The sequence below is a fragment of the Euphorbia lathyris genome, chromosome 3, assembly GCF_963576675.1.
Source record: "Euphorbia lathyris chromosome 3, ddEupLath1.1, whole genome shotgun sequence".
In the NCBI taxonomy this organism is placed as follows: domain Eukaryota; kingdom Viridiplantae; phylum Streptophyta; class Magnoliopsida; order Malpighiales; family Euphorbiaceae; genus Euphorbia; species Euphorbia lathyris.
The window spans coordinates 8,967,242-8,991,425 of NC_088912.1; the positions used below are offsets into that span (position 1 = coordinate 8,967,242).

Here is a 24,184-nt window from a genome sequence, read left to right on the forward strand (position 1 = left end):
TCAATGATCAAGGGCTCAATGTGGAAAAATAATTGATCAGAGACTTGATCCTTAAAATAGATAAAGTTCATGAGCTTAATTATGCTTATTGCCGAATTTATTTTGAGTTAATTAATTCCTTGAGTGAACAATATAGATTCTCTAATTGAACGCATAGATTCCTAAAACGTCAAGTTTTAAATTTCACTTGTTAATTGACGACGGGTAACATACACCGATGGTTACTGAAGTTTGGTGTTTGTTTCATAAAAATCTAAGATACACTAAACATATCTGACTTTTACAACTAACGTTTGCATATAAGACACTTGACTATCTAGTAATCAAGCGCCACACTAGATATATCTAACTTTTAGAGCTGAGGTGAACACATGACAATCGTGTCACGTGACATAGACCCCCAAACTTTAGTAATCGTCGGTACAATTCCAATCCTTGACTTGTGACCTATTTCTCCATCGAACTATTTTTATCCTCGAGTTGTCACCTATTTCGAGCAATCAAAATATTTTTTCAAAGGAAAATTGAAACTTTTGAGCAGAGAATCTCATTCCCACATGTTCTGTAATGAAAGGTTCACTTGTTATATGCATATGCTTGAACCTTTTACCTTTTTCTTATTCTCCCATTAAGTGGGAACATTTTTTATGCAATTTTAATTTCTCCAAATGTGGTTAGTAATGGAAAGAATTTTTCTTGCTTATTCTAGCCTAATACTTGTGGTCGGACCCTCCCGGACCCTCGTTTAAGCGGGGACACGTAGTGCACCGGACCACCCTTTTTTATTCTAGTCTAATACTTCTATTTGCTCCAAAACTTCAACTTAACTTTCAAAAGTTACAAATGATTTTTATTTTTATCAAATTACATAAATTACATTCAATAACCCTGTATTTTTATCCAATTGCATTTAATAACCGCAAAACTTCAACTGCCTACTGAGCTTTCAAAAGTTCAGAATTACTTATCTATTTGACATTTTCTTTATAACACGGGACAGAACGTGTTTTCTACTTTCTACATCCAACAAAATCTATTGAAAAATAGAGGGTTATTGAATGCAACTGGACAAAAATAAGAGATCATTTGGAACTTCTGAAAATTCAGGAGTCCAGTTAACATTTTGAGCCAAAGTACAAGAAGTAACAGATGTACGAGGCCTTCTGAGGCAAAGGTAAAAAAAAAAAAATCATTCCAATGTTAATTTTAAGCTTTAACTGCGGCAAAGGAATCATGAAACCCGTGTTTAAAACACGGGTTTCAAAAACAAAGAACCCAATAGTTACATCACCTGATTCAGTTATAGATGTCAGATATTAACATTTAACAGGCTTGACATCTGACATCTGAAACTAACATTTTGAAACACCGATATCAGATGTCAGAACAACTGCTGCAACTTTCTCGGTTGCAGCAGCAGCATCAAACAATGAACCAGATGACTTTCTTTACTTCCAAAACAAGTGTTTTGAACACCGATTCGGTATGCACTATGACAACAACCCATACATGAGCCTGAAAATAAAATTCACACGTAACGAAACCTAATTTGACAACAAAAATTGGTACATTTGATGTTTCATTATGTCCAAAAGAACAAAACACCATGTTAATTTTAATACAAAAAGTTGAGAAAAAACCCGCTAAAAAGCTTGAAAGTTTGTGGCATTTTAAGATAATCTTCACATTTATATATTTTAGAACTGATAAAATCCAGTTTCTGAAGGCAAAAATAGCATCTTCATCACAGTTTTTTCATTCCTTTTTCTTTTGTTTGCTTTTACCTCCACTTTTCTTTGGTGTCCCTTCTTCTAGTTTTCTTTTCTTTGGTGACTCTTCTTCTACTGTCTTTTTCTTTGGTGTCCCTTGTTCTACTTTCTTTTTCTTTTCAACTTCTTTGCTCTCTGATGCTCCTGCCTTTTTTACTGAATTTCTCCGCTTAAACTCTGCAACGAAAAACAGAAAAAGAAAACCAGGCATATTTTCTTAGTAACTCAACAAATAGATAGTAAGAGCCTCAGATCAAATGCAACGATTCATTGTTGGTTAATCACTGCAACTAATCATGATTTCAGAAAAGGAAAAACTATTAATGAGCCAAAAAAAAACCATGAGCTATGTTGCATGCCAACTTTGATTTTGAATCGTTTTACGTTGCCAAATATGTTTCAGAAGCAGCGTTCTCCTAAAAAAACCTTGTATAAAACATTTTGATCACATTTCCGTAATTTATAAAAAATTGGAAACTCAGTTTAAGATGTAATGTGTTTTCATAAGTGGGTTAATGCAAATCGCATGTTCAGTATATCCCTAATATTTTCTGAATCATCTTTTTACAAACAAGCTTTAAAAAAGAAAATATCTCTGTTTTCCTTCTGTTATGTGGCTAGTATATAGTTCTTTCTTTTATATATATGTAGAAACTAAAGCTACATTCCTATGATTTTTCAAATTTATAGATATATTCATATATTTTCCATTATTTACATGCTTTCCTACGTTTCCTCCTATATACTTTACAAATATCGTTTTCGTTTCCATGTAACATAGCATAGCCTAAAACTTTCACTACCAAAAAGCAGAATGTATCTAATATAAGTACAATGCAAACACCAACTCCTTACTTTCATAAGGAGATACAAGTACTCAGTAAAATATTGTGAATGGAATATGAATTCTTGAAAACAAACTACTAAATGATTCAAGTGCTGAGGAATGGTGAGATACTGGATGGTGAGCACGCAGCTGAACAACCATAGAGGCTTACAGGAGACTACATGTGATAGCCTACATGGGACACGGAAATGGAAACAAAAACGGACAATGGGAAAATTATTCCTAAAACACAACCTTCATAAAATAGCTTCCAAACATAAACAGACACTAATCACAGAAATGCTAAGAGGAGAGACGGTGCAACATAGGTGATAGCTGAATTAACCCGACTACCCAGATGGCCACCCAAAAACAGGAGAAGAAAATAAATCGACGATTAAAAGAAGAAAAAAAGAAGATGATCAATGGATCAATGCTTCTACTAAATGGCTTTGAAATTTCACCTTCATGCTTCCCATATAGCTAATTCTCAGCAAAACCAGTAACTAAAGCCAAATGTTCGGATGCAAGTGTAAGTTGGTGTTGGAAATCCGAAATTAGAAGAATATGAGACGAGTGAAGGGTATATACTTGGGAATGACTAATTAAACCACTACCTTAAAGTTTTAGGTTGGATGTTTCTCCCAAATGGCAAAAGCCCCTCGATTCCAAACAAGTTGTATCAGAGTCAATGGCTTGTTTAGAATGAATACGATGTAGCAGGTGATACTCTCGTGGTTAGCCCTCCATGTGGAAAGAAGAGTTATATGGTGATTCAAGGATAATCTAGAGTTGTTTCCTAGATGTGGGTCTTGACTGAAGGATATATAACTGAGAAAGACTCATTTACCCGATACCGGTTTGACGTGATGTCAAGCCCATAAATGTTTTCCTTCACAAGGCTCGAAGTTTGTCCCCAATAGCAAAACAACGGATTCAAACAAAATGCATAATACACTGAGACCTTAAACATGCTTAATTTTGGGAATTTACCAATTTTGAACTGAAGGAATTTTTTTGAAGCAAGCAATTTTATTTGGTATAGACTAGGAGGTCTCATTATTTATCAGAGATACCACAAAATGAGTAACTGAACAGAAAAATAAGAATTATAACACTTTCATATGTTAGAATTCCAAAACTAAGAACCCTATTTGTCTTCTAATTATCTACAAGCAATTCACAATGCCTCAGTGACAAAGAAATCCCCAAAACTGAGAAAGACAAGCAAATTACCAGTAAGGGACGTTTTGAGAGGCCCAACCAAATCGGGGAACTCTATTTCTTCAAGAGCCTGCAACACATCCTCTGCTTTTATGGTTTGCCTCCTTGATTCCTTGCATATATCATTAGCTCTGCACATAATTTCCAAAGAAAATTAAACTAAAATTGGGGGAAAAATTGAATTGAAAAGGGGAAGAACCAGAAATGAAGTTCTTCTTCTTCCTTACGTAGCGGAAAGGTAATGGATGAAGATTCGTGCGCTTTCAGAGAATGCGAGGAGAGCGTCTTTGTGGACATTGAGATCCCCATCGGCAGAGCAATCGGAGAGCTTATCCTTAACAACTCGGCGCACAATAGCCTTAGGAAGCTCATCCACCTCCTGTATTACTTTTTCCACTTCCTCTGTCTCCACCTCCACCGCCTTCTCCTTATCTTCCTCCATCATCAGTCAAGGGAAAAGGGACCAAAATGGAGCAGTTTTTCTTTTTTCTGCGCGCGTTTGACACTCCATTTCTAGGGCAAAGCGATTCTCGATGTGAAATTTCCCGCCATTTGGAGAGGTTCGATAATGGGTTGGGTTCAGTTGATCCGTTGGGCCTCAATGGCTTTCTAATACTCTGAATAGGGTAAATTACACTTAAGCTACTGAACTTTACTCGTTTTCACGATATGTCCATTAAACTTTTTAACGGTGATAAACTTCAAAACATAATATAAAATCCACTCAATTTTATATTTTGTGATATTATGATTACCAAACTTCAATCAACGTCTCAAAATGATCATTAACGATCTTATAATGAAAAATGTCAATAATTATTGATATTTTTAAGCAACTTTAATTCTTCAAATTTTTCGCTTTGAAGTTATTTAGGTGTTTGATTAGAAAGATAAAGTGAATTTTTAGTGAGATAAAACTCCAAAAATAACGATATTAAAATATAAAAAATATAGTTGTATAGTAAATGTCATTCCAAACAATTTTAATTTTGATACTGTTAATGATTATTTTATTTGTACTAATTAAGGTTGGTTTGAGTGGTTAAGGATTTCAAATTGCTTAAACTAAATTTTGAGTTCAAGTCCCAATGTACATAAAAAGCTTTAATTGGAAGAGAATCCACCAAAATGGTATCTGACGATCCTTAAACCGAGAAATTGGATAAATTATAAAAAATGATTATTTTTTAATTAAAATTTGATTGCCATAATTTAGGGGTGTTAACGAGCCGAGCCGAGACCGAACCCTGCCAGGCTCGATTCGGCTCGATTAAATTTTTACTCGAGCTCGGCTCGGCTCGAGCTCGCGAGCCTGAAATTTTTAGGCTCAAATCGAGCTTCACACATGCACGACTCGAAAAAAGCTCGCGAGTTCGATTCATCTGTATTTAAAAGTGTTTTTTTTCACATTTTTTGAATTAATTTTATCCTGTAATAGTTTAAAACTAAATTTGAACTTTATAAAACAAATTATACACTACATTCATATTTATTAATAATAAAATATATAACATACTATAAATTAAATATTAATAAAATATTAATTAAAATATTCGAGCCGGCTCGTGAGCTTTCGAGCCGAACCTCTCTAAGCTTGGTATTGGCTCGTTAATATCTTGAGCCGGTCGCGAGCTCGAGTCGATCTTTGACCGAGTTTTGACCGAGCCGAGCTCGAATAGTTCGCGATCCACCCTAGCTCATTAACACCCCTAGCCATAATCTTAAAAATTGTACTTTTATGTGACGTTTTTTCAGTTTAGTGGTCATACGGAGAAAATGCGTGCAATTTAGCCTCTATTAGAAAAAGAGGGTAAAAAGGGAAAATAAGAATTTCTACGGCTACGGAGTGATTTGTGCCATGTCTCAGTTCTTGCCGTAGAATCAATTGAACTGTAAATTCTTCGTTCCTTTCTAGTTCTTATTCAATTTTAATGTATGAATCCAAACAGAGTCGATCTCTTTATTGTTTATTGTTCAGGTGAAGATTAGGAGTGATTTATGTGCTTTTTTTGGTTGTTTTCAGTGATGCCTAGAAGGTGTTTGATAATTTGCCTAGATCAATTTGAAGCCAAATCAGTATTGATCAAGACGGCGAAACATGTTTCGGGCTGCGTGTAGATACTTTTCGACGAAACCTAAGCCAAAGATGAAACCGATAGAGCTCAAATCACCACCGGAGCAGACTCAGACTATAACAAGGGCGATATTCGACATTGTAAAGGAGCATGGTCCTCTTACTGTTTCAGAAACTTGGGAAAAACTCCAGGTATTTTTCATATCTCTATTTGATTTTATGATGCTCATGAAAATGTTATATTTCCTTCAGTTGCAGAAGGTTAGTGTACAGGCTAGTGAGTGGTGGTTAATCCCTCTACGTAACACTGTTGTTTTTTGGGATGTGGAGATTTGTAGCTAACCTACGAAATGTTAAACAACTAAGATCAATTTAACCCTAGATAACCAAAAATTTGAATGTGTTGGTTTGGAATTAAGGTTCAAAATGATCTCTAAAGTTGGCATCCATGATCAATTTAGCCCAAACCGTCAGCCTTCAAGTTCGTAAATTTTGATAAATTGATCTGGATACAATCATTTTTAAAACAATAATTCAAAAAAATTGGGTCAATTTGTTAAAATTAGCCATTGAGTGCTGAGTTGATATCTAAATTTCATTTGAGAGCTAAATTAATCGAGACTTCCAAGTTTGATAGCCATTTTGACCCTTAATTCTTTGGTTTGATAGCTATTCCTTCCAAACATTTATTGTGTTATTAACAAAGTTACAAACAAATTGTCAAAATGTTAACGACTAAGCTGTCATTTACCAGAAAAAAAAATAAAGGAAATGAAATGAAAGGATAAAAACGAGGCAAAAAGCCAAATTAACCCAACATAGGTAGTTCTATTAAAATCATTAAAAAAGACAGAACTAGAACAGAAAGATGGAAAGGAGTTCCACCATTGATCTGTCTCAGAATCAGCCCGAACTTGGAAAGACGGTCAGTCTTACTAACACAGTTTCAACAACCTGCCAAAAATACCGGAAATTGTTTCCTTTCATCGATAAATTTGTTTGAAAGGCACGATGTATGTATGAGTAAAATTGATATTGCTTGGAATTGTTAGGGGTACATTTTTACCATTTCGTACTTAAAGGATAAATCCGCGCTTTCCAAAAACAATAGGGGCGGATTTAGACCTTATCCATAATAGAAATGATTCTAGAGATTTGCATTTGAGAAGGAGATACAAGGAGGATGAGCTATTAAACATGAGGAATTTGATATGAATTTTTTTAATTTAAACAGATATTCTAAAAGCAACGTTTTTTTTTAGTGCACACAGAGATGGATTTCATATCCAGACTTTCTTTCTATGCTTGGTGATGCTTGGGATTGGATGGATTTCAAATGCCAAAATAATGCTTGTTTTTACATTGTTTCTTGATTCTTTACTGTCCTACTGAGATAGGCTATGTTACACGAACACTTCTAGTTAATAGCGTTTTTGCATTTCGTGTCCGTGTCTTTTTATTTGTAGGCTATTTTATGAAGGTTATGTTTTAGAAATAACTTTTTCCATTTCCATGTCCATGTCTGTTTCCGCGTCCGTGCAACATAGGGGATAGGTATAGTTTGTGATTTGCAAGAATTTTATGTGCAGGCATATGTTGTCGCATTGCTAATATCAGTAATCTGCTATATGTTGTTACGTTACACGAAAGTCCTCTTCAATAGCGTTTCCGTGTTTCGTGTCCATTTTCATTTCAGTTTTCGTTCCTGGCTCTGTTTAGAACACTATGTTTTAGAAATAACATTTCTTGGTGTCTGTTGTTTCACTTTCTGTTTCCATACAACATAGGTTATTGTTTGTGTCAAAGTGACCTTAGTGAAACAAAAATAAAACTTTAGTTATTCTGTTGACACAAATTGACCACATTGAAATGTTAAGGAACGTTGGGTGACTATCAATGCATTGAACCTTTACATTTGTGCCTATGTTACATGGAAATGGAAATTGACACTGAAACAAAAACGGATACCGGAAAACGCTATTTCTAAAACATATTCTTCATAATATAGCCTTCAAAACGGAAGCTGAAATGGATACAGACACGGCAGGTAGTGTCTGTATCAACATAGATTGGTGCATGATTAGTAATTGTTTCTAAAAATTAAAACTAACAAATAATAATTAAGAGGCTGATAAAAGAAATTAGATCTCATGTTTTGTAAGGATTATGTGTTTAAAATTGGGTAAATTACACCCATGGCTGCTGAACTTTGCTTTTTTTTTTTAATGGTATGACCACGGAACTTCAAAACTTAATATAAAAGTCAGTCAACTTTACACTTTTTAACACCCGTGACCACTGACGGCCTCAAAATAAAAAAATTCTAAGAATTAATGATATTCTAAGCAACTTTAATTCTTGAAAATTTTCGTTTTAAGGTCATTTAGTTGTTGTTTGGTTAGGAGAGTGGGTGAATTTTTAGAGAGAGAAAGTTCAAAAAATAGTGATTTTGGAAAATAAAAAATGTGGTTTCATGACAAATGTCGTTCTGAACAATTTTAATTCTTGAAATATTTTCATTTTGAGATTGTTAAGGGTCATTTTGAGGAGTTAGTTAAAGCTTAGTGGCCATGAGTGCTGAGTGGTTTTTATGTTAAGTTTTGAAGTTCAGAGGCTATACCGTTAAAAAAAAGCAAAGTTCAGTGGCCATGGGTGTAATTTACCCGTTTAAAATTTAAGAATGTATGTGATGACTTTAGTGCTTTAGAGCAGGTTTTGTTAGCCCCTTTTGGGGGTGGTATTCTTAACTCTTTATTCTTTTTCTTTTTGTTCTAATAAAATCCGGTCTAGATGTTTTGTGGAGTTCGTTAAGGGTGGCAACAAGTTGAGATTCGTTTTCATCTATTCTCTAGCTTTTAATAATAATAAAAATTGTTGAATGTATGTATGACGGCCCCAAATTTGTTATCTCGTCCCGGCCTAAAAACGTAAGGAACCGCCCTGACTTGGTACAGGGCAATTTGAAGAAAAAGATGTTTGTTTTCTATCAGCTTGATTATTTTTTTTGGTGTACAAATATTTGCAGGAAGTTGGATTGAGAGGATTGAAAGGGAAAAGCCACATGAAAATAGTGTTGAGATGGATGAGAGAGAGGCAAAAGCTGAGGTTAATTTGCAACCATGTTGGACCTCACAAGCAATTTCTTTATACTACTTGGTTCACAAAACCTTCTACTTTCAAGCAAATAAATAACAAATCATCACCCAAGTTGCCTTGAGATTGCTCAATTTCTACTATCTTTTGTTGCTTGTATGTCATATTGGATCATTGGTGCTCGTAGAGGCGAAAGGAGTGGCGGGGACCGTTGCACCCTCCGGCTGAAAGGGTGGTTTCAGGCGGTCCTCCGTCTGGAGAGATAGAGAGAGTCTAAGGTCGCTGCAATTGCATCTATATATTTAGGAGGTGTTTGTTTTAGCTTTTCGGAACAACATTTAGCATTTCACTCCATACCGCAGTAAATATGTTGTTCGGTTAGATTTATATAAAAACAACTTTTTAGCCTTTTTTTATATAGAAATAGTAGTTGACAAAACCACCATTCTTATTTGTCAAAAAGCATCATTAAGCTCTTAATCTTTCATTTTTTGGTTCATTAAACTATTAATCTTTTATTTGGATATATTAAACCTCTGATCTTTTATTGGTCCCACTAAGCCTTTGATGACCAAATTGGTAAGTTGTGAATATGTAATTTATTAATTTCATATGTATTTGAAATTATTAAAAATATATATTTTTTACAGTTTGAATTAAGGTTTTTACCGTTTTCTCATAGTCACATTATACATCCAAAACTGCTTTCAAACAGTGAAAAAATACAAATTTCAAAATTTATGTTGAAAATTACCTTTTTTTTTTATCATGAATAACAGTCTCTTAGCTGTATTTTATGTTGCAATTTACTTTTTTTGGTCATTAAGAGCTTAGTGAGACTAAAAATAAATGATCAAAGGCTTAATGAACCAAAAATGAAAGATCATGGACCTAATAATGTTTTTTGCCTTCTTATTTTCATAAAACACATTTCTTCTTACACGTTATCCTTAATTGCTAGATTTTTGTTCGATAAATTATTTTTTTTTATTTTTACTTGGTTAAATTATTTTTATTAATTTGTGTACTATAATTGTTATTTTTATATTTTATTTATTGATTATTTAAAATATGTTAATATTAGATATTTTATATACTAACAATAACAATAAATTATAATTTTATAAAATACTAATAATTAATTAGCTAATAATAAAGTGTTATTTAGTTAACCGTTGAACTAAACATGTCCAACAAGTCTTAGTTTGACTATTGTATTCTAACGCTCACATGATTCTCTGTTTGTAAAAAACTTTTGAATTTGAGATCTAGCTAGTTTTTCTTCATATTAAAGTTTTTTTTTTTGAGTATGTTAGAATTTGAATTAAAAAAAGTAGTTTAAACAACTTGAAGTCGTTAAATATTTAATTTCAAAAAAAAAAAACATTTAATTTCATCATTTTCCAAGGATTAATGTAGTTTTATTTTATCATATTGATATCTTTTATTTATTCTATGATTAGGATTTGTTTTAGTTGTAGGCACGAATCTAAAAATAAAGTTATTACAAAAGTAACTTGCATGTATTAAAAAATCTTAATATGTTTAAATTTAATATTTTATTTTTAGTGTTTATCAAGCCTTTATTATTAAACAGATTTAATATTTATAGAAAAATAATATTTGGAATTTATATTTTGTTAATTTAATGATTTGAAATTCAAAGAATTTTCCTAATAAGCTTAATCAAACTTTAAGAGTACATTGTAATTAATTCTAGGTTAGTTTCAAATAAAATTCCAATGGTCTTATATTTTTACAGATCGGTATATGTGGTTTTTTTTGTTACAAATCGAACCATGTGGTTTGTAAAATTTTCATTTTTTTTTTACTTTGTCAAATTTAGCCGATAACGACCTTAAAATGAAAATTTTCAAAAATTAAAGTTGTTTAGTATCATTTTTAATTTTTCAAAATCATCATTTTTGGAGTTTTCTCTCTCTAAAGAGCACACGAGGGTTGGGGGATCGGCATGAGGTTTTCATCCGTTGGCGGCTGCCAGAGGTTGGATGGTTTAAATTGAACAGCGACGATGCTAGCAAGGGGAATCCCGGATTGGCGTCGGCTGGAGGAGTGTTGCGGTGCGGGATGCTCATGCCTGCTGGGTTACGGGTTTTACAGTGAATCTGGGGTGTCTTCGACAGTCCTTGTTGAACCGTGGGGCCTCTACTTCGGACTTCGGGTTGCTTGGGATAAAGGGTGCAGACGGGTGGTGGTTGAGTTAGATTTTAAAGTTGTGGTCCAGTTGGTTCAGGAGGGCACTGAGAACCATCATAGTTGTTACTGGCTTATGAATGAGTGTCGAAGGTTGTATGCAAATGATTGGGAGATTCGGCTAGTGCATGTGTACCGAGAAGGTAATTACGCTGCGAATTAGATGGCTAACTTCATAAGACGTCTATCTTTGGGTTTTCACGGGTGCGAGGAGTCTCCTACATACTTCCAGGATGTTCTTTTTTTCTGATTATTGTGGGACGGATCATCTACGGATGATTCGGTCCTAATTTTTTTGTTTTCTGTTTTCTGGGTTTATAGCCCTCCATTACAAGAAAAAAAAAAGTTGGCCTTTTTTTTTCCCTTGAACATAAACTTCTTTATTTTCTTTCTTTATAACATAATTTATTTGCACATGATTTCATGTAATAAAGGTTTTTGCCTTTGGAGTTGAAAGCAATAGCAGATCTTTTTGTTATTTCTCTCTCTCTCTTTTTTTTTTTTTCTTTTTTAAGACTTAAGATGTAGCCTAGTTATTATCAAATTTGTATAAAAATGTGGTCCCATTTTTTCATTTGGGTATTATATTAAAAGTTGTACCAAAATCTAATAACAAGATACAAAATTAACAATTAACAATTAAATTGTCCATGTCACATTCAAATATTAATATTAATAATAATAATTTATCAGATATTACAAATTTCAAGAAAAGTTAATCACATGGATAATTATTTATTATTTCCAGATGAGATCAGAAAAGTACAAAATAATAATTAATATTATTATTAAAAATAGCAAACCTTTGAACTATCAAACTTGAAAGAAGCAAATTGGTTGGAAAATATAATTAATCTTTTGAGTTTTTTTATATTAAACTAGCTATTAAATAATTAATATTAAGGGACAATGCATAAAAATATCTATAATATTTACAGTTAAGAGAAATTTTACCTGTAATGTTAGCAGTCAAGAGCAATTTTATCCCTAACGTTCGAAAGTTTGGTCAATTTCAAACATTATTATAAAATACAGATGTTTTGTTCCTGTACAAATTACGTATCAGTTAGTTCTAAAAAAATTTATATTCTTTATGATTTAATAAATAGAATTGAAGATTAATATTTTTAAACCTGGTAAAAATTTTGAATTTTTTTCCTAACTCATAAAAAATGGGTTTTGCTATTCGTCGCCCCTATTTTCCTTACCGTCGCCTCCTGTTTGACATTTTTACCCTTTTCATTTTTCATTCAAAAAAGTGAAATTCTCTCAACCACGAAGAACAAAACGAAAAAAAATCATGCCTCCAAAACAAGGAAAAATAATTGAACATCTAAGTTTCGTATTTACCAATAATCTGAAATTTAACGAATTTAACTTAAAACGGAATTTTTTTTCCGTTGAATTTGCACTAAACGGGTAGCTCATACGGTCCGGTCCATGGACCGATAGCATGAACTACCCTATTTCACCTAGGCAAAATAGGGTAGCCTACCCGTTTTGCCTAGGTGAAAACGGGTAGGCTACCCGTTTTCCTTTAGGGAAAATAGATTTATTTATTTATTTATTTTAATTATAATAAATATTAATTATAGATAAATTACGTATTAACGCGTGCAATACATAATTTACGTATTTTTTATTTCCAATCAATAATTTATATATACGTTTTTTCTATCCAGTCAATACATAATTTACGTATAATTAAAATTATGTTCTAAAAGGTAAATAAATATAATTTACCAAATAAAAATTAATTGGACACTTCAATACGTATTTTTTTATTTCCAATCAATGCATAATTTATCTATAATTAATATTTATTATAATTAAAAAAATAAATAAATAAACCCATTTTTTCTAAAGCAAAACGGGTAGACTACCCTATTTTGCCTAAGCAAAACGGGTTAGGTGAAATAGGGTAGTTCATGCTATCGGTCCATGGACCGGACCGTATGGGCTACCCGTTTAGTGCAAATTCAACGAAAAAAAATTCCGTTTTAAGTTAAATTCGTTAAATTTCAGATTATTGGTAAATACGAAACTTAGATGTTCAATTATTTTTCCTTGTTTTGGAGGCATGATTTTTCTTCGTTTTGTTCTTCGTGGTTGAGAGAATTTCACTTTTTTGAATGAAAAATGAAAAGGGCAAAAATGTCAAACAGGAGGCGACGGTAAGAAAAATAGGGGCGACGAATAGCAATCCACAAAAAATACAATGTGTATTTTTAATTTTTTTTAAATTTCACGTCTAATCATATGTTTGTGATATGTACTAATTAGTGATAAAATAACGCACGTTTGAAATGTAGATAACAAGATTCATGACCGAGAAAAACAATTTGATGAATTATTACTCAAATTAAAACCAATTTTTTAATATTATAGATAAAATTGTACAATTCTAAATATTAAAAATAAAATTGTTCCTGATCATAAACATTAAAGATATTTTTTGTAGCTTATCCTTTGTATTAATATTGATATTAAAAATAGTATCAACCCTTTTCCAAGTGATGACCTACCATACTAACCTCCACTAGTGAGATTGCTTATTATAAATTTTTTTATTAAATTTTAAAAATAATATTTTCAAAAAATTAATTATATTTTTTCAACAAGGTCTGGCCCAAGTATGTAGTATTAATTAATAAGAATCTCACACACCTTTCAGGCTATGATATGAAAATGTCACAATTGGGACCATTTCTATAAAAGTAGTTATACATTTTTACACATTAAGATGCCTTAAATATTGTTTTCATTTCCCATCCTTATCAGAATTTTCATATTTACAACGTTTTAGTAGATATTAATTAATTAACTTTTCTTCAGGTTAATTTTTTAATTCTAAATTTTTTAGTAATATTTGATCATTGAATATAACCAAAGCCTACTTTCCTTTAATAGTATTACTTCGGGTAGATATTAGAGTGCAGTCTTACGGTGAATGAGCAAATTCACTTACTCATTAAGGTGCATGTGAAAATTCCTAGACTAGAGTGTTACTATTGCGTGGCAACCGCCGGAGTATGAATGATAAAGGTTAATCGTGATGGAGCTAGCAAGAGCAATTCTATGTTGGAAAATTTTGAATTAAACTATATATTAATTTAAATACCTACAAACACCTCTTTTCATGAATAGTCGTATCCTTTACGAACAGTCGTGTTCGTACGTGAACTGTCGTGTCTGTCCGTATACAATCATGTTCGTTCGTGAAAAGACATATCCTTTCGAAGTCTATTTATATAGAATGGATTGTCAAATTCATAAGTTGTGGAAAAAAGATATTATCTGGAAGTTTTACTGCTCTCTGTCTGTTCATAGTGCTCTTGTTTTTCTACTCCGGTGATAACGAGTCTACAAGGTTTGAGTTCGCTTGCGTAATCTGATGTATCATGGGAGACGATCATCAATAGCGATGATATCGTCTTAAAAAAACTGCTAATACATGCCTCAGATTTGTCTAACTCTTTCCTTTTAATTTCTAGTTTTATTATTCATATGTTTTTCTGTGTTCGATTTGTTTTTTGGTTAATCACATCTGACATTCTTAAGACAAAAAATTGTGTTTTCTTAAAAATTTAACATTCTTAATACAGAATTTTTGTTAATTATTTGTTATATGTTTGTTTGTTTAAATAGATTATAATTTCTTTATTCTAACTTGGTTTGTTTGGAATTTCAAGAGAAGAAAGTTGTTAATTACTTGTTTGTTTAATCAGATTAATTGTCTTTTGGCATGTGTTGGTACATGTGTTAATTGAAGATGGATCCAGTTTTAAGAACATGGTCACTTCAGAGGCAGTAGGCCTACTTGTACCAGTGGCAATGTATAAGCCACAATAAAAGTCTAGAAAATTCATTGGTATGAATTTTACGACTTGACCATAAAAGAAAATTTATTTTCTTTAGAGCTGGCCATGATGGGGGTGACGATGACATGCGAAAATTCCATGACATTCTCACGCGTAGGGACTGATTTACATTAGAAATGTGAAATGTCATAAATTGACAAATATGAGCAGTGATATTATCTAGCTGAGTTAGACGTTGGTAGATGAACATTAGTTGGCTAGATTTGATTTATGAAAGTCACTGAGAATGTAGTAATCAAATCGCCTTAAAACAAGTAGTAATAATGATGCAAGAGAAGCAAAAAAAAAAAATCATATCAATTGGTGAATATGCGGTATAAAAGCTTTTGAATGATGAAATCAGGTAGAAAAGCTTTTGGTCTTGGGCCCTGGGCGGCCGTACTCTTGGCCTATGTCCAGGACCCGATCCTCCCTGCAACACAATCTTTTAAAGCTACTCTTCCTAATTAATTTCTCTTTTATGTCCAACAATTTGTCCTAGTAACTCATATTTTTTCTTGACTTATATCATTGTATGTTGCATTATTCATGGTATTTAGACAAGTTGAAAGTGGGTGAAATTGAGTGAAATTATTTTTGATGATATAATAATTGTAAGCTAAGGCGTCGCTATTTTTCAAATTATGGTCGGCAAAAATGGACATCATCATCGTCATCTATCTGTCAATCTTATCCCCAACAAGACATTGTCATTGATGATGCTAACTTTTTATGGCATCTACCTTTTCTATGTGCCCCATGATGTTGATATCCACCATCCCCCACTTTATTCTCTTAATTATCATTTGATGTTACATTTTTTCAATTATAACATTGTGCTATTTACTTAATTGGTTAAAAGCATCGTTAGGGTCCGTTATTGTTACTGTTTGCAGTTTGTTGTTAAAAGCAGAGATTTTCTATTTTTGTAAAATGTTACTTTTCAGGTATAAAAGGCAAACATGAGACACTAACCAAACACTTAAAACTCTCTATTTTGAAGTGAAAAGACAAACAAGAATATAAAAACGAACAACCAAACACTCCCTTAGGCTCCTTAAGCCCTCGTTTTTTTTTCAACACATTAAACTCTTGATCATTTGTTTTTGGATAGAATCTAAAAAAAACTTATGTATTTTCACGTTTTCTCAAACTGGTACTTATAAATTTTTCTTTGTCCATGCGGTGACCGGTGTTTTTGTTTGCGATCAGGAGATGACTCAGGTTTTTCGCTTTACTAAAAACAAGGACCATTTAGGTGACTTCTAAATTGATAATTCAAAGACTTGATGATATTCTAAGCAACTTTAATTTTTTAACTTTTAATTTTAAGGTCATTTAGACATTGTTTGGTGAGGAGAGAGTAAGTGAGTGTTTTAGAGAGAGAAAGCCTGAATGATATTTTGAAAAATAGAAAATCCAGTTCCATTGTAAATATGGTATTAAACAACTTTAATTCTTGAAAATTTCTATTTTGAGGTTGTTAACTGTCATTTTTATAGTGTCAAACTAAACGATCATCGTTTTTAGAAAAACGAAAACCTCAATCCTCATTTGGACAAATTTTTTTTTTTACAGATACCAGTTTGAAAAAATATGAAATCACATGGTTTCTTTTTACTTTACCCTTTATTTTTTGTTGCACTAAGCCATTGTTTGCAAAATTAGTTAGCCTTAAACATTTAATTCTGTTAAAAAGACGTTATTTATTTCATCTATATTTGAAATTATATTTTTTACAGTTTGAAATCTGATTTTACAGTTTTTTATAGTTATATTACATGTATTAGAAACTACTTTCAAACTGTGAAAAATAAAATTTCAAAGATATGTGAAATAAATAAAAAAAAATCTATTAACCGAATTTCATATTCAAAATTATTATTTTTAGATAATTTAAAGCGTGATCGAAAATAAAAAAATCAGAGACTTAATATATCTAAACAAAAAACCACGAACATAATGCTTTTTGCCTACTTAATTCAACCATAATATCATCATTTTTTTAAAATTAGTGTTTCTTTTTTATAATTGAATTGAAGCCACCAATAACTTAAAGAATCACTAAAAATTACTCAATATTAATTAATTAATTAATTAATTAGAAAGCAAACTTGGACTTGAACGTTGAAAAGTGGGCAGATTAAGAAAATGACATTAATACTACTTTTTCTTGTTAAAATTCCATAAATGGTCAATTCGGAACCTTTAGCATTGGTTTAATACATCATCCACCCCTAAACTTATCTAACAAATTAGATTGGTCCCTAAACTTTTAAAGTATCTCAATAGCCTTTTCAAACTGCTTAAAATGTAACCAATTAGTCACTTGATTGCAAAAAAAAAACAAAACAAAAAAAAAAAACAAAATACAAGCAAAATGTGTATTGCACGCACGTTAGAATGTTATTACATAATTAATAGAATAGAAAAAATATTAAAAATGAAGTTCTTACTTACTCAACTGTAAAAGCTATCTCTTTAATATTAGAACTCTATATACTACGATCTTAGTTGTTCTACTTTTCCAAAATACGTGCAATATATTTTCCACATGCAACTTACTTTTTTTTATAATCAAGTTGATTAATTGGTCCCATTTTATAAAAATTGTGAGGACTATCAGAATATTTTAAAAGTTTAGTAACAAGCCTTTAACATTAAACCGGTCTAAAATAACATGTGTCAAATTATAGACTAAATTGATCCCTAAAGTTTATTTTGAGACAATTTAGTCCAAGTATATGATCCAAATTCACCTAATGTTATCTTTAGAAACAAAGATCACAATTATAACTTGATGCAAGAATCTCTACTATAGCTTCTTTTTGTTATTTTATTTTAGACACTAGATATAAAGTAAATGAGAGAATTTCCTTGGTAATCCCACCATGATTATTTAGAGTATTATACACATTTGGCTCTCTAAACTAAAATTTCAAGTTCAATTAAGACCTTAAACTATCAAAATCATCAATCATGTCCCTGGACTAAGCAAAAATCATCAATTGAGTCTTTATCATATCCTAAAATTAGAAACTGTGACTATTTGATATAGACTGTAATAATCTCTGTGTTGGTTCAAAATGAGTTTGGAAAGAGGGTATTAAACTGTTCAACCGAATGATTTTCGATGAGACCTCAATTGATGATTTTATTTAGAATATGGACTCAATTGATGATTTTTACTTAGTTCTTAGTTTGGAGAGTCAAATGAGTATTATGCCATTATTTAGGATATTATTTGTTTAGTTACAATTGAAAAAAAAACGATTGGAAGAAAAGTCAACCAATATTCACGTGGAACAGCTAGGGATGTAAACGGATGGAGGATTATATTCTCCACCTCTCTTCCTGATCTATCGGGGATTCCCTGTCCCCGAAACTTAAATGGGAACAATTATCTTTCCGTCCTTGTTAGGATCCTCATTTCTCGTTTCATTATATTTTTCCTCAAATTTCTAGACATTTGTCATGGTATAACCATAGAGAATAAAATTGACCTAACCTAATAAGTCTAAAAAGAATCATAAAAAAATATATAAAAAAACAAAAAATAAATGTTAAACAGGAAATTTGCAAGAATTCCCACGAGGGCATGCTGGGAATCCTCACGGGGCGGGATACCTATCCCCGTCCCCGTCATGTCTCCGTTTAGGGGGGAACAAAACAATCCTCATTTTTGCTCCGCATGATTCTAATTGAGGATTCTCTGTTTCCTACGAGAACTAGAAAATCTATCCCCGTTTACAACCCTAATAGCAGCAAACAGTTTAAAATATTGATTGGTGCATACTTTATATTAGAATGGTAATAAAGGGCATGTTGGGGATCCTTACGGGATGGAGACACCTATCCTCATCGGTACTCTGTCCTCGCTTACGGGGAACAAAACAACCCCATTCTTGCTCCGTGAGGATTCTAATCAGGGATTTCCCGTTTATGATGGAAACGGAAAATCTCTGCCCCGTTTACAACCCTAGTAACATCAAACAATCAAAATATGTTGATCGGTGGATACTCTATGTATTAGGATGGTAACAAAGGGCATATACAAACAGAAAAAAACCACCTTTGAAGATAAGATTCAATAAACACAAAATATGATGATAAGAGAGAGGAAAAAAAAGGAAATGTGTGAACCAGATGCTGAAGAAGGTATAATAATAATTTAATGTCTTTTCCTGATAGAAGCAAGTTTGGACTTTTGTCTAGTGGAAGATATCAAGAATTTTTATAAAAAAATTGAAAAGATTCACATGCATGATTGCAAGTAGAGATAAGAAAAGGATGGAGATCCATTTTTCCCCATATCTTTACTCAATAATAATAATAATATGATTCAATAGAAACCGTCCATAAGATTAGACCCCTCCAACCTTATCATTATGGATTCTAATTAGATCGTATTATCGTATTAATTATCGGGTAAGTATTGAATGAGTACGTAAACCTTAAACCAATCCGATAAAGTTTGTGTTAAATCATATCAATATAATAGGATTCTTGTTGTTTTTTTATCGTAATCGCGGATCATGCGTAATTTTACTATTTTTATTATGACATATAAATATTTGAGAAAATATAAAATAATTTTAAATATTTATGTTGTTTCAGATTGACATATTATTCCTGATTGACCCAAAATTATGATTCAAACCTATTTAACAAAACCCAAATTAAGGCTCAATACATTATTTGCTCTTTGAACTTGTCCAAAATAGTTGATTGGTCTCCTGAATTTTCAAAGTGTCTCAATAACCCCCTGAACTTGCATAAATTGTTCAGTTAGCCCCCTGAACTTACAAAAAATGTAATCAATTGATCACTCAGTCGTAAAAAAAGTAAATTAAATGAGAAAGATGTATTCCACGTATCTTAAAATGTTATTACATAATTCAAAAATAGATTAAAAATGAAGTTATTACTTATTCAACTATAAAACTTTGTCTTCTCTAATATTAGAACCGTATACCTCGATTTTGGTCGTTTTACTTTTTTTAAGACTCATGCAATACATCTTTCGCATTTAACTTCTTTTCTTTTTTGCAATCGAGAGATCAATTGATTACATTTTTTGCAAGTTTAGGGGGCTAACTGAACATTTCATGCAAGTCCAGAGAGCTATTGGAACACTTTAAAAGTTCAGGGGTCAATCAACTTTTTTAGACAAGTTCAGAGGGCAAATGATGTATTAAGCAAACCCCAATTAAAGATGACATGTGAAAATGTGAGATCATATCATATCGTATCATGTGATTATAAATCACATGTACTGTTATTATTAATTATCTCTGTTCAGGGCATATAATGCTAGTTTTAAATATTCGTATCAATTCGAGTTAGAAAAGCAACCATAATCCAATAAAAAAATGTGTGTTAATTTAGCATCCTATTTAATAAAACATTAACCGATTAAATCAGTGGTGAGTTCATATCATGTTGGTGGATTGTGTATAATTGTCACCCTTAATTCTCATGCTGGCGGATTATGTACATAATTGTCACCCGTAATTCGCATGCTCCAAAAGGTAAACAAAATCTCAGTGGTATAAATTCCAGATGATTGTAAAGATTTTTAGGATACAACTAATTAAGGTTTTTTTGCATGGTTAAAAATCTCAACTAGCTTAAGCTAGAGGTCTCGAATTCGAGTCTAGGTAGGTGTAATTGGAAGAGTATCCACCAAAAAAATGTCTAAGTAGTCTCAAACCGAATAATCGAATTAGCAGGATATATTGATAGATGACTCGACTTTGGGTTCTTCGAGAGATGTCGGGGTTGGCTTTCCAATTCTTTCCTCTTACACTTTTATTGCGATTAAGGAAGCATAGGCTCATGTTGGCATAAATTGTGGTTGGAAGCAAATTCTAGCCATGTTGTTGAGGTCCTCGATAAAAAAATCAACTTATGTCTCTCGAGGTATACGACAAGAATGAATCTATTATCTTACTCTCATTAATAAAATGGAACTATGAGCTACACGTGTTTTAATCGGATTGTTAATGCTTTGGCTCATCATGGTTTAGTAGCTGATGCCCTAGAATGGAAGAACTTTTCTCCAATTTTATAGTTCATTTATTTATGATGATTTTTCTAGTGTCGGCCAGTATAGGTTTTGTTGAACTGCCTTTCGAGGTTGTATTTGTGTTATTTTTATTTTTCTTAATAATATTTAAATCTAGTCACTTAAATGTAGGGTTGTTCGGCTCGATAAAAATTCGACCGTGTTCGACTCGATTTATAAACGAACCGAACTTGAACATGACAAAACTCAGTTAGAAAGCTCACAAGCAGGCTCGATTATAGGTTTATGAACAAAATCGATTATAATGTTCATAAACACGCTCATGAACAAAGTTGGTTCGATTATTATTTTAATAATAATATTAGAGAAAATCTATAATAATAGTATTAAAACACCATAGTTTTGTATAACTTTACTTCCATAGGTAAATCAACATAAATAATTAATAAGTTGTTCGCAAGAAAAGTTCATGAACAGAATTAATGAGCTGTTCAGGAGCAAAACTCATGAACAAACTCGATTACAGCTCTTCATAGATTAGTGCCGACCTAGTTGGAATTTATGAGTTTCGCGTTTCTTCCCGCCTCCCGCTTTTAATCAATAGATTAGCAAAATATACAAATGTTCAAACGGTAACTAAACTCAACTGATCATTCTATCAAAGAAGCAAACTTTTACAATGCATACACCTAATTTCAATCAAGATTTGGATTTTTAGGCATAATATTCTTAGACCAGAAGCCTTTTTTCTTTTTCCATTTTTGTATTTTTTTCACTTCACATACATAGAACTAAGAAGCAATTTATTGTTCTAATCTAATCCTAAAAGAACTTGAATCTCACCTAAAATAACACTTTTCATCTATATAATGTTGTAAGAATTCGAAAAAACAAAAATCTCTACAGATGAAGAAACCTGGATCCTTCTAAGAACAGATGAATTGTAGTTGTAGCAGAACAGCAAGTATCAGTACACTAAACATTGACAAAACCTGCAAAAAAAATCACACAAATTAGTAAAAAACATGAAATCAATCAACCATAAGGGCGGCCCCGTGCACTACGCGTCCGGGAAAGAGTCCCACCACAAGAGTGTATTGGGAGCGACCCTTCCCTGCCAATTTTTTGACAAGAGGCAACTCTAAGACTCGAACCCGTGAAACGTTTATAGTTGCGCCAAGGCTCTCGCCCTCTGAAATCAATCAACCATAACAATGAAAATTGAAAAAGTTTGAAAGTTTGAGTTCTTACATTAAGCTTGAATCCTGATGATGAATAAGTCAACTCTGGAAGATACCCTTGAAATCCAATGTTATAAACAGGTGAAGCATCAGGGTAAAACAACCCATAATTCCTTTCTGAGGTTGGACCAGGTTTTAAATTCTCATTAAAAAGGGCAAACACAAAAACATCAATAGGCACTGATGGTTTTGCTGGGGTGCCTTCTTTCTGCTGTATTTTCTGCAACAAATTCCCATTATACAAGCCTGCATTTTCAGGTGAAGCTCCTACTTCATCATTATCCCCTTTCGACGGCCAACCCGTCTCCGAAATCCTTACTTCAATATCATTATGCCCCATTGCTTTAATTGCATAATACACAGCATCTACTTGAGCATACAACATGTTATCATAGTTCAAGTTAGTTACTGGATCGGTTAGCCCTTCGTTAGGCCGGAAAAGGACGTAGTCTAAGGACACCTGATTCGGGCTGTTCTTGTACGCGAAAAAGGGGTATGCATTGATTAAAAATGGTGATTTTGACACAGAATGAAAGTTCAACAATGGTTGAATGTATTGTGCAAGATCTGGCCTAAAAGTTCCGGAGGATGGAGGGTAAGAATTGGCTAAAAATGTGAGTGAATGTGCACTTGAAACTGCTACTTGTTTATCTAGCCCTAGATTCACAAGAGCTTTATAAACATTTTGCATTGCAGGAACAAGATAAGACATTAATTGAGTATCTGTGCCACTGAAAATCTCATTTCCTACTACAATACAAGTGATTTTTGTTTGGGGAAGATGAGGTTGAAGATGCTGTTGAATCCAATTTTGAGCTTTGATTGGATCAGTCATGGTATGAAGATATTCATTTCCGAGTCCGATTATGAATTCAACATTCGAATTAGAAAACGCAGTTAACACATTTGGATCAGCATCATAGAGTTTTACCCTTGTAATGTTCAGAGATTGAAGAAGAACAGCAACCTGTGATGGAGATGGAAGATTGTTGGCGATTTGGCCGTAGTTTATCCCAATTCCATTACTCTGTATTCTCACTAATGAATCTGCGACAAAACACAAAGAATTTCACAGAAGCATTTAATCAAACATCATCAAGACGCAACAAATTTGCAAATCAAAACACAAAAATTACAAGAATCACGCTCAATTAGCAAGAAACTCTCAATCATGAACATCTGAAAACCAAAAATAACAAACTCTCAAGCTTTTTGTTTCAACTTCCATGGCGGAATCCAGAAAAAAACAAAGAAAATTAGAACAAACCTGAAACAGAGAGAATGAAGAGAAACAATCTGATAACAGAAAAGGAAGAACTACAGGCCATAACTGATCTGATCTTTGGTAAAAAAAAAATCACCAACGACGACGACCACCGGACCACCACCGGTGCACCGCCACGAAAACCAGCTTCTTCTTTGAGCAAAAACGCACCGTTTATCAACTAAATTGAAGCTCTGCTCATATTTATAATAACGTGTCTCCAGTTTGGCGGTTTTTGCTACAGTACATGTGAACTCAGTTTTCAGTGCTGACAAGGCTCCAGCATGATTTTTACTGTTATCGTTAATTTTTATGATGATTTTATTGTCCCCACTAGATTGCTTACACGTGTACAATTTTAATTGTGTGTAGAGTCGTTATCCTAGTATGTAGTCGTATCTAATTTATTGACCCGTATTAATGCCTTAATTGCTTCATTAAATACTCCTAATCTATTGTCTACTAAAATAAAACTCTTACTGAGATATTACTCTAATTAAATTCAAATTCTACATGAGTTAAGATCCCTCTTAAATGTTTTCAAATCAACTTTCGTGTTATGTTTTTTAACGGTTTTGATATATGCGGCCC

At 32.4% G+C, this 24,184-nt stretch overlaps 3 protein-coding genes across 4 annotated transcripts; 1 reads left to right on the forward strand and 2 right to left on the reverse strand.

Annotated features, from left to right (window-relative positions):
* Nucleotides 1–1,548: 1,548 nt before the first annotated feature.
* Nucleotides 1,549–4,365, reverse strand: LOC136223489 (DNA polymerase II subunit B4). The gene is made up of 3 exons (XM_066011515.1): nt 4,047–4,365; nt 3,832–3,950; nt 1,549–1,946 (listed from the first exon to the last, which is right to left on the reverse strand). Exons 1-3 carry the CDS (start codon nt 4,262–4,264, stop codon nt 1,756–1,758), a joined length of 528 nt encoding a protein of 175 aa, XP_065867587.1. The 5' UTR covers nt 4,265–4,365; the 3' UTR covers nt 1,549–1,755.
* Nucleotides 4,366–5,587: 1,222 nt separating this feature from the next.
* Nucleotides 5,588–9,431, forward strand: LOC136221863 (uncharacterized). 2 transcript variants are annotated; one of them, XM_066009326.1, is made up of 3 exons: nt 5,588–5,711; nt 5,843–6,085; nt 8,919–9,431. In XM_066009326.1, exons 2-3 carry the CDS (start codon nt 5,918–5,920, stop codon nt 9,108–9,110), a joined length of 360 nt encoding a protein of 119 aa, XP_065865398.1. In that variant the 5' UTR covers nt 5,588–5,711; nt 5,843–5,917; the 3' UTR covers nt 9,111–9,431. The 2 variants fall into 2 exon arrangements, with proteins under 2 accessions (XP_065865398.1, XP_065865399.1); XM_066009327.1 differs by having other exon boundaries at nt 5,655–5,752.
* Nucleotides 9,432–21,721: 12,290 nt separating this feature from the next.
* Nucleotides 21,722–23,779, reverse strand: LOC136222679 (glucan endo-1,3-beta-glucosidase 14). The gene is made up of 3 exons (XM_066010408.1): nt 23,597–23,779; nt 22,340–23,376; nt 21,722–22,080 (listed from the first exon to the last, which is right to left on the reverse strand). The coding sequence occupies exons 1-3, from the start codon at nt 23,655–23,657 to the stop codon at nt 22,015–22,017; spliced, it is 1,164 nt and encodes a 387-aa protein (XP_065866480.1). The 5' UTR covers nt 23,658–23,779; the 3' UTR covers nt 21,722–22,014.
* Nucleotides 23,780–24,184: the final 405 nt, after the last annotated feature.

What these genes read in the sequence shown, in the direction of transcription:
- LOC136223489 (XM_066011515.1), bottom strand. Translation starts at nt 4,264, where the DNA reads ATGATGGAGGAAGATAAGGAGAAGGCGGTGGAGGTGGAGACAGAGGAA. An exon ending in ATCCATTACCTTTCCGCTAC is followed by an intron (nt 3,951 to 4,046) that starts GTAAGGAAGAAG and finishes AATTATGTGCAG; the next exon opens with AGCTAATGATATATGCAAGG. An exon ending in TCTCAAAACGTCCCTTACTG is followed by an intron (nt 1,947 to 3,831) that starts GTAATTTGCTTG and finishes TTTTCGTTGCAG; the next exon opens with AGTTTAAGCGGAGAAATTCA.
- LOC136221863 (XM_066009326.1), top strand. Translation starts at nt 5,918, where the DNA reads ATGTTTCGGGCTGCGTGTAGATACTTTTCGACGAAACCTAAGCCAAAG. An exon ending in AAACTTGGGAAAAACTCCAG is followed by an intron (nt 6,086 to 8,918) that starts GTATTTTTCATA and finishes AAATATTTGCAG; the next exon opens with GAAGTTGGATTGAGAGGATT.
- LOC136222679 (XM_066010408.1), bottom strand. Translation starts at nt 23,657, where the DNA reads ATGGCCTGTAGTTCTTCCTTTTCTGTTATCAGATTGTTTCTCTTCATT. An exon ending in CTTCATTCTCTCTGTTTCAG is followed by an intron (nt 23,377 to 23,596) that starts GTTTGTTCTAAT and finishes GTTTTGTCGCAG; the next exon opens with ATTCATTAGTGAGAATACAG. An exon ending in CATCAGGATTCAAGCTTAAT is followed by an intron (nt 22,081 to 22,339) that starts GTAAGAACTCAA and finishes TTTTTTTTGCAG; the next exon opens with GTTTTGTCAATGTTTAGTGT.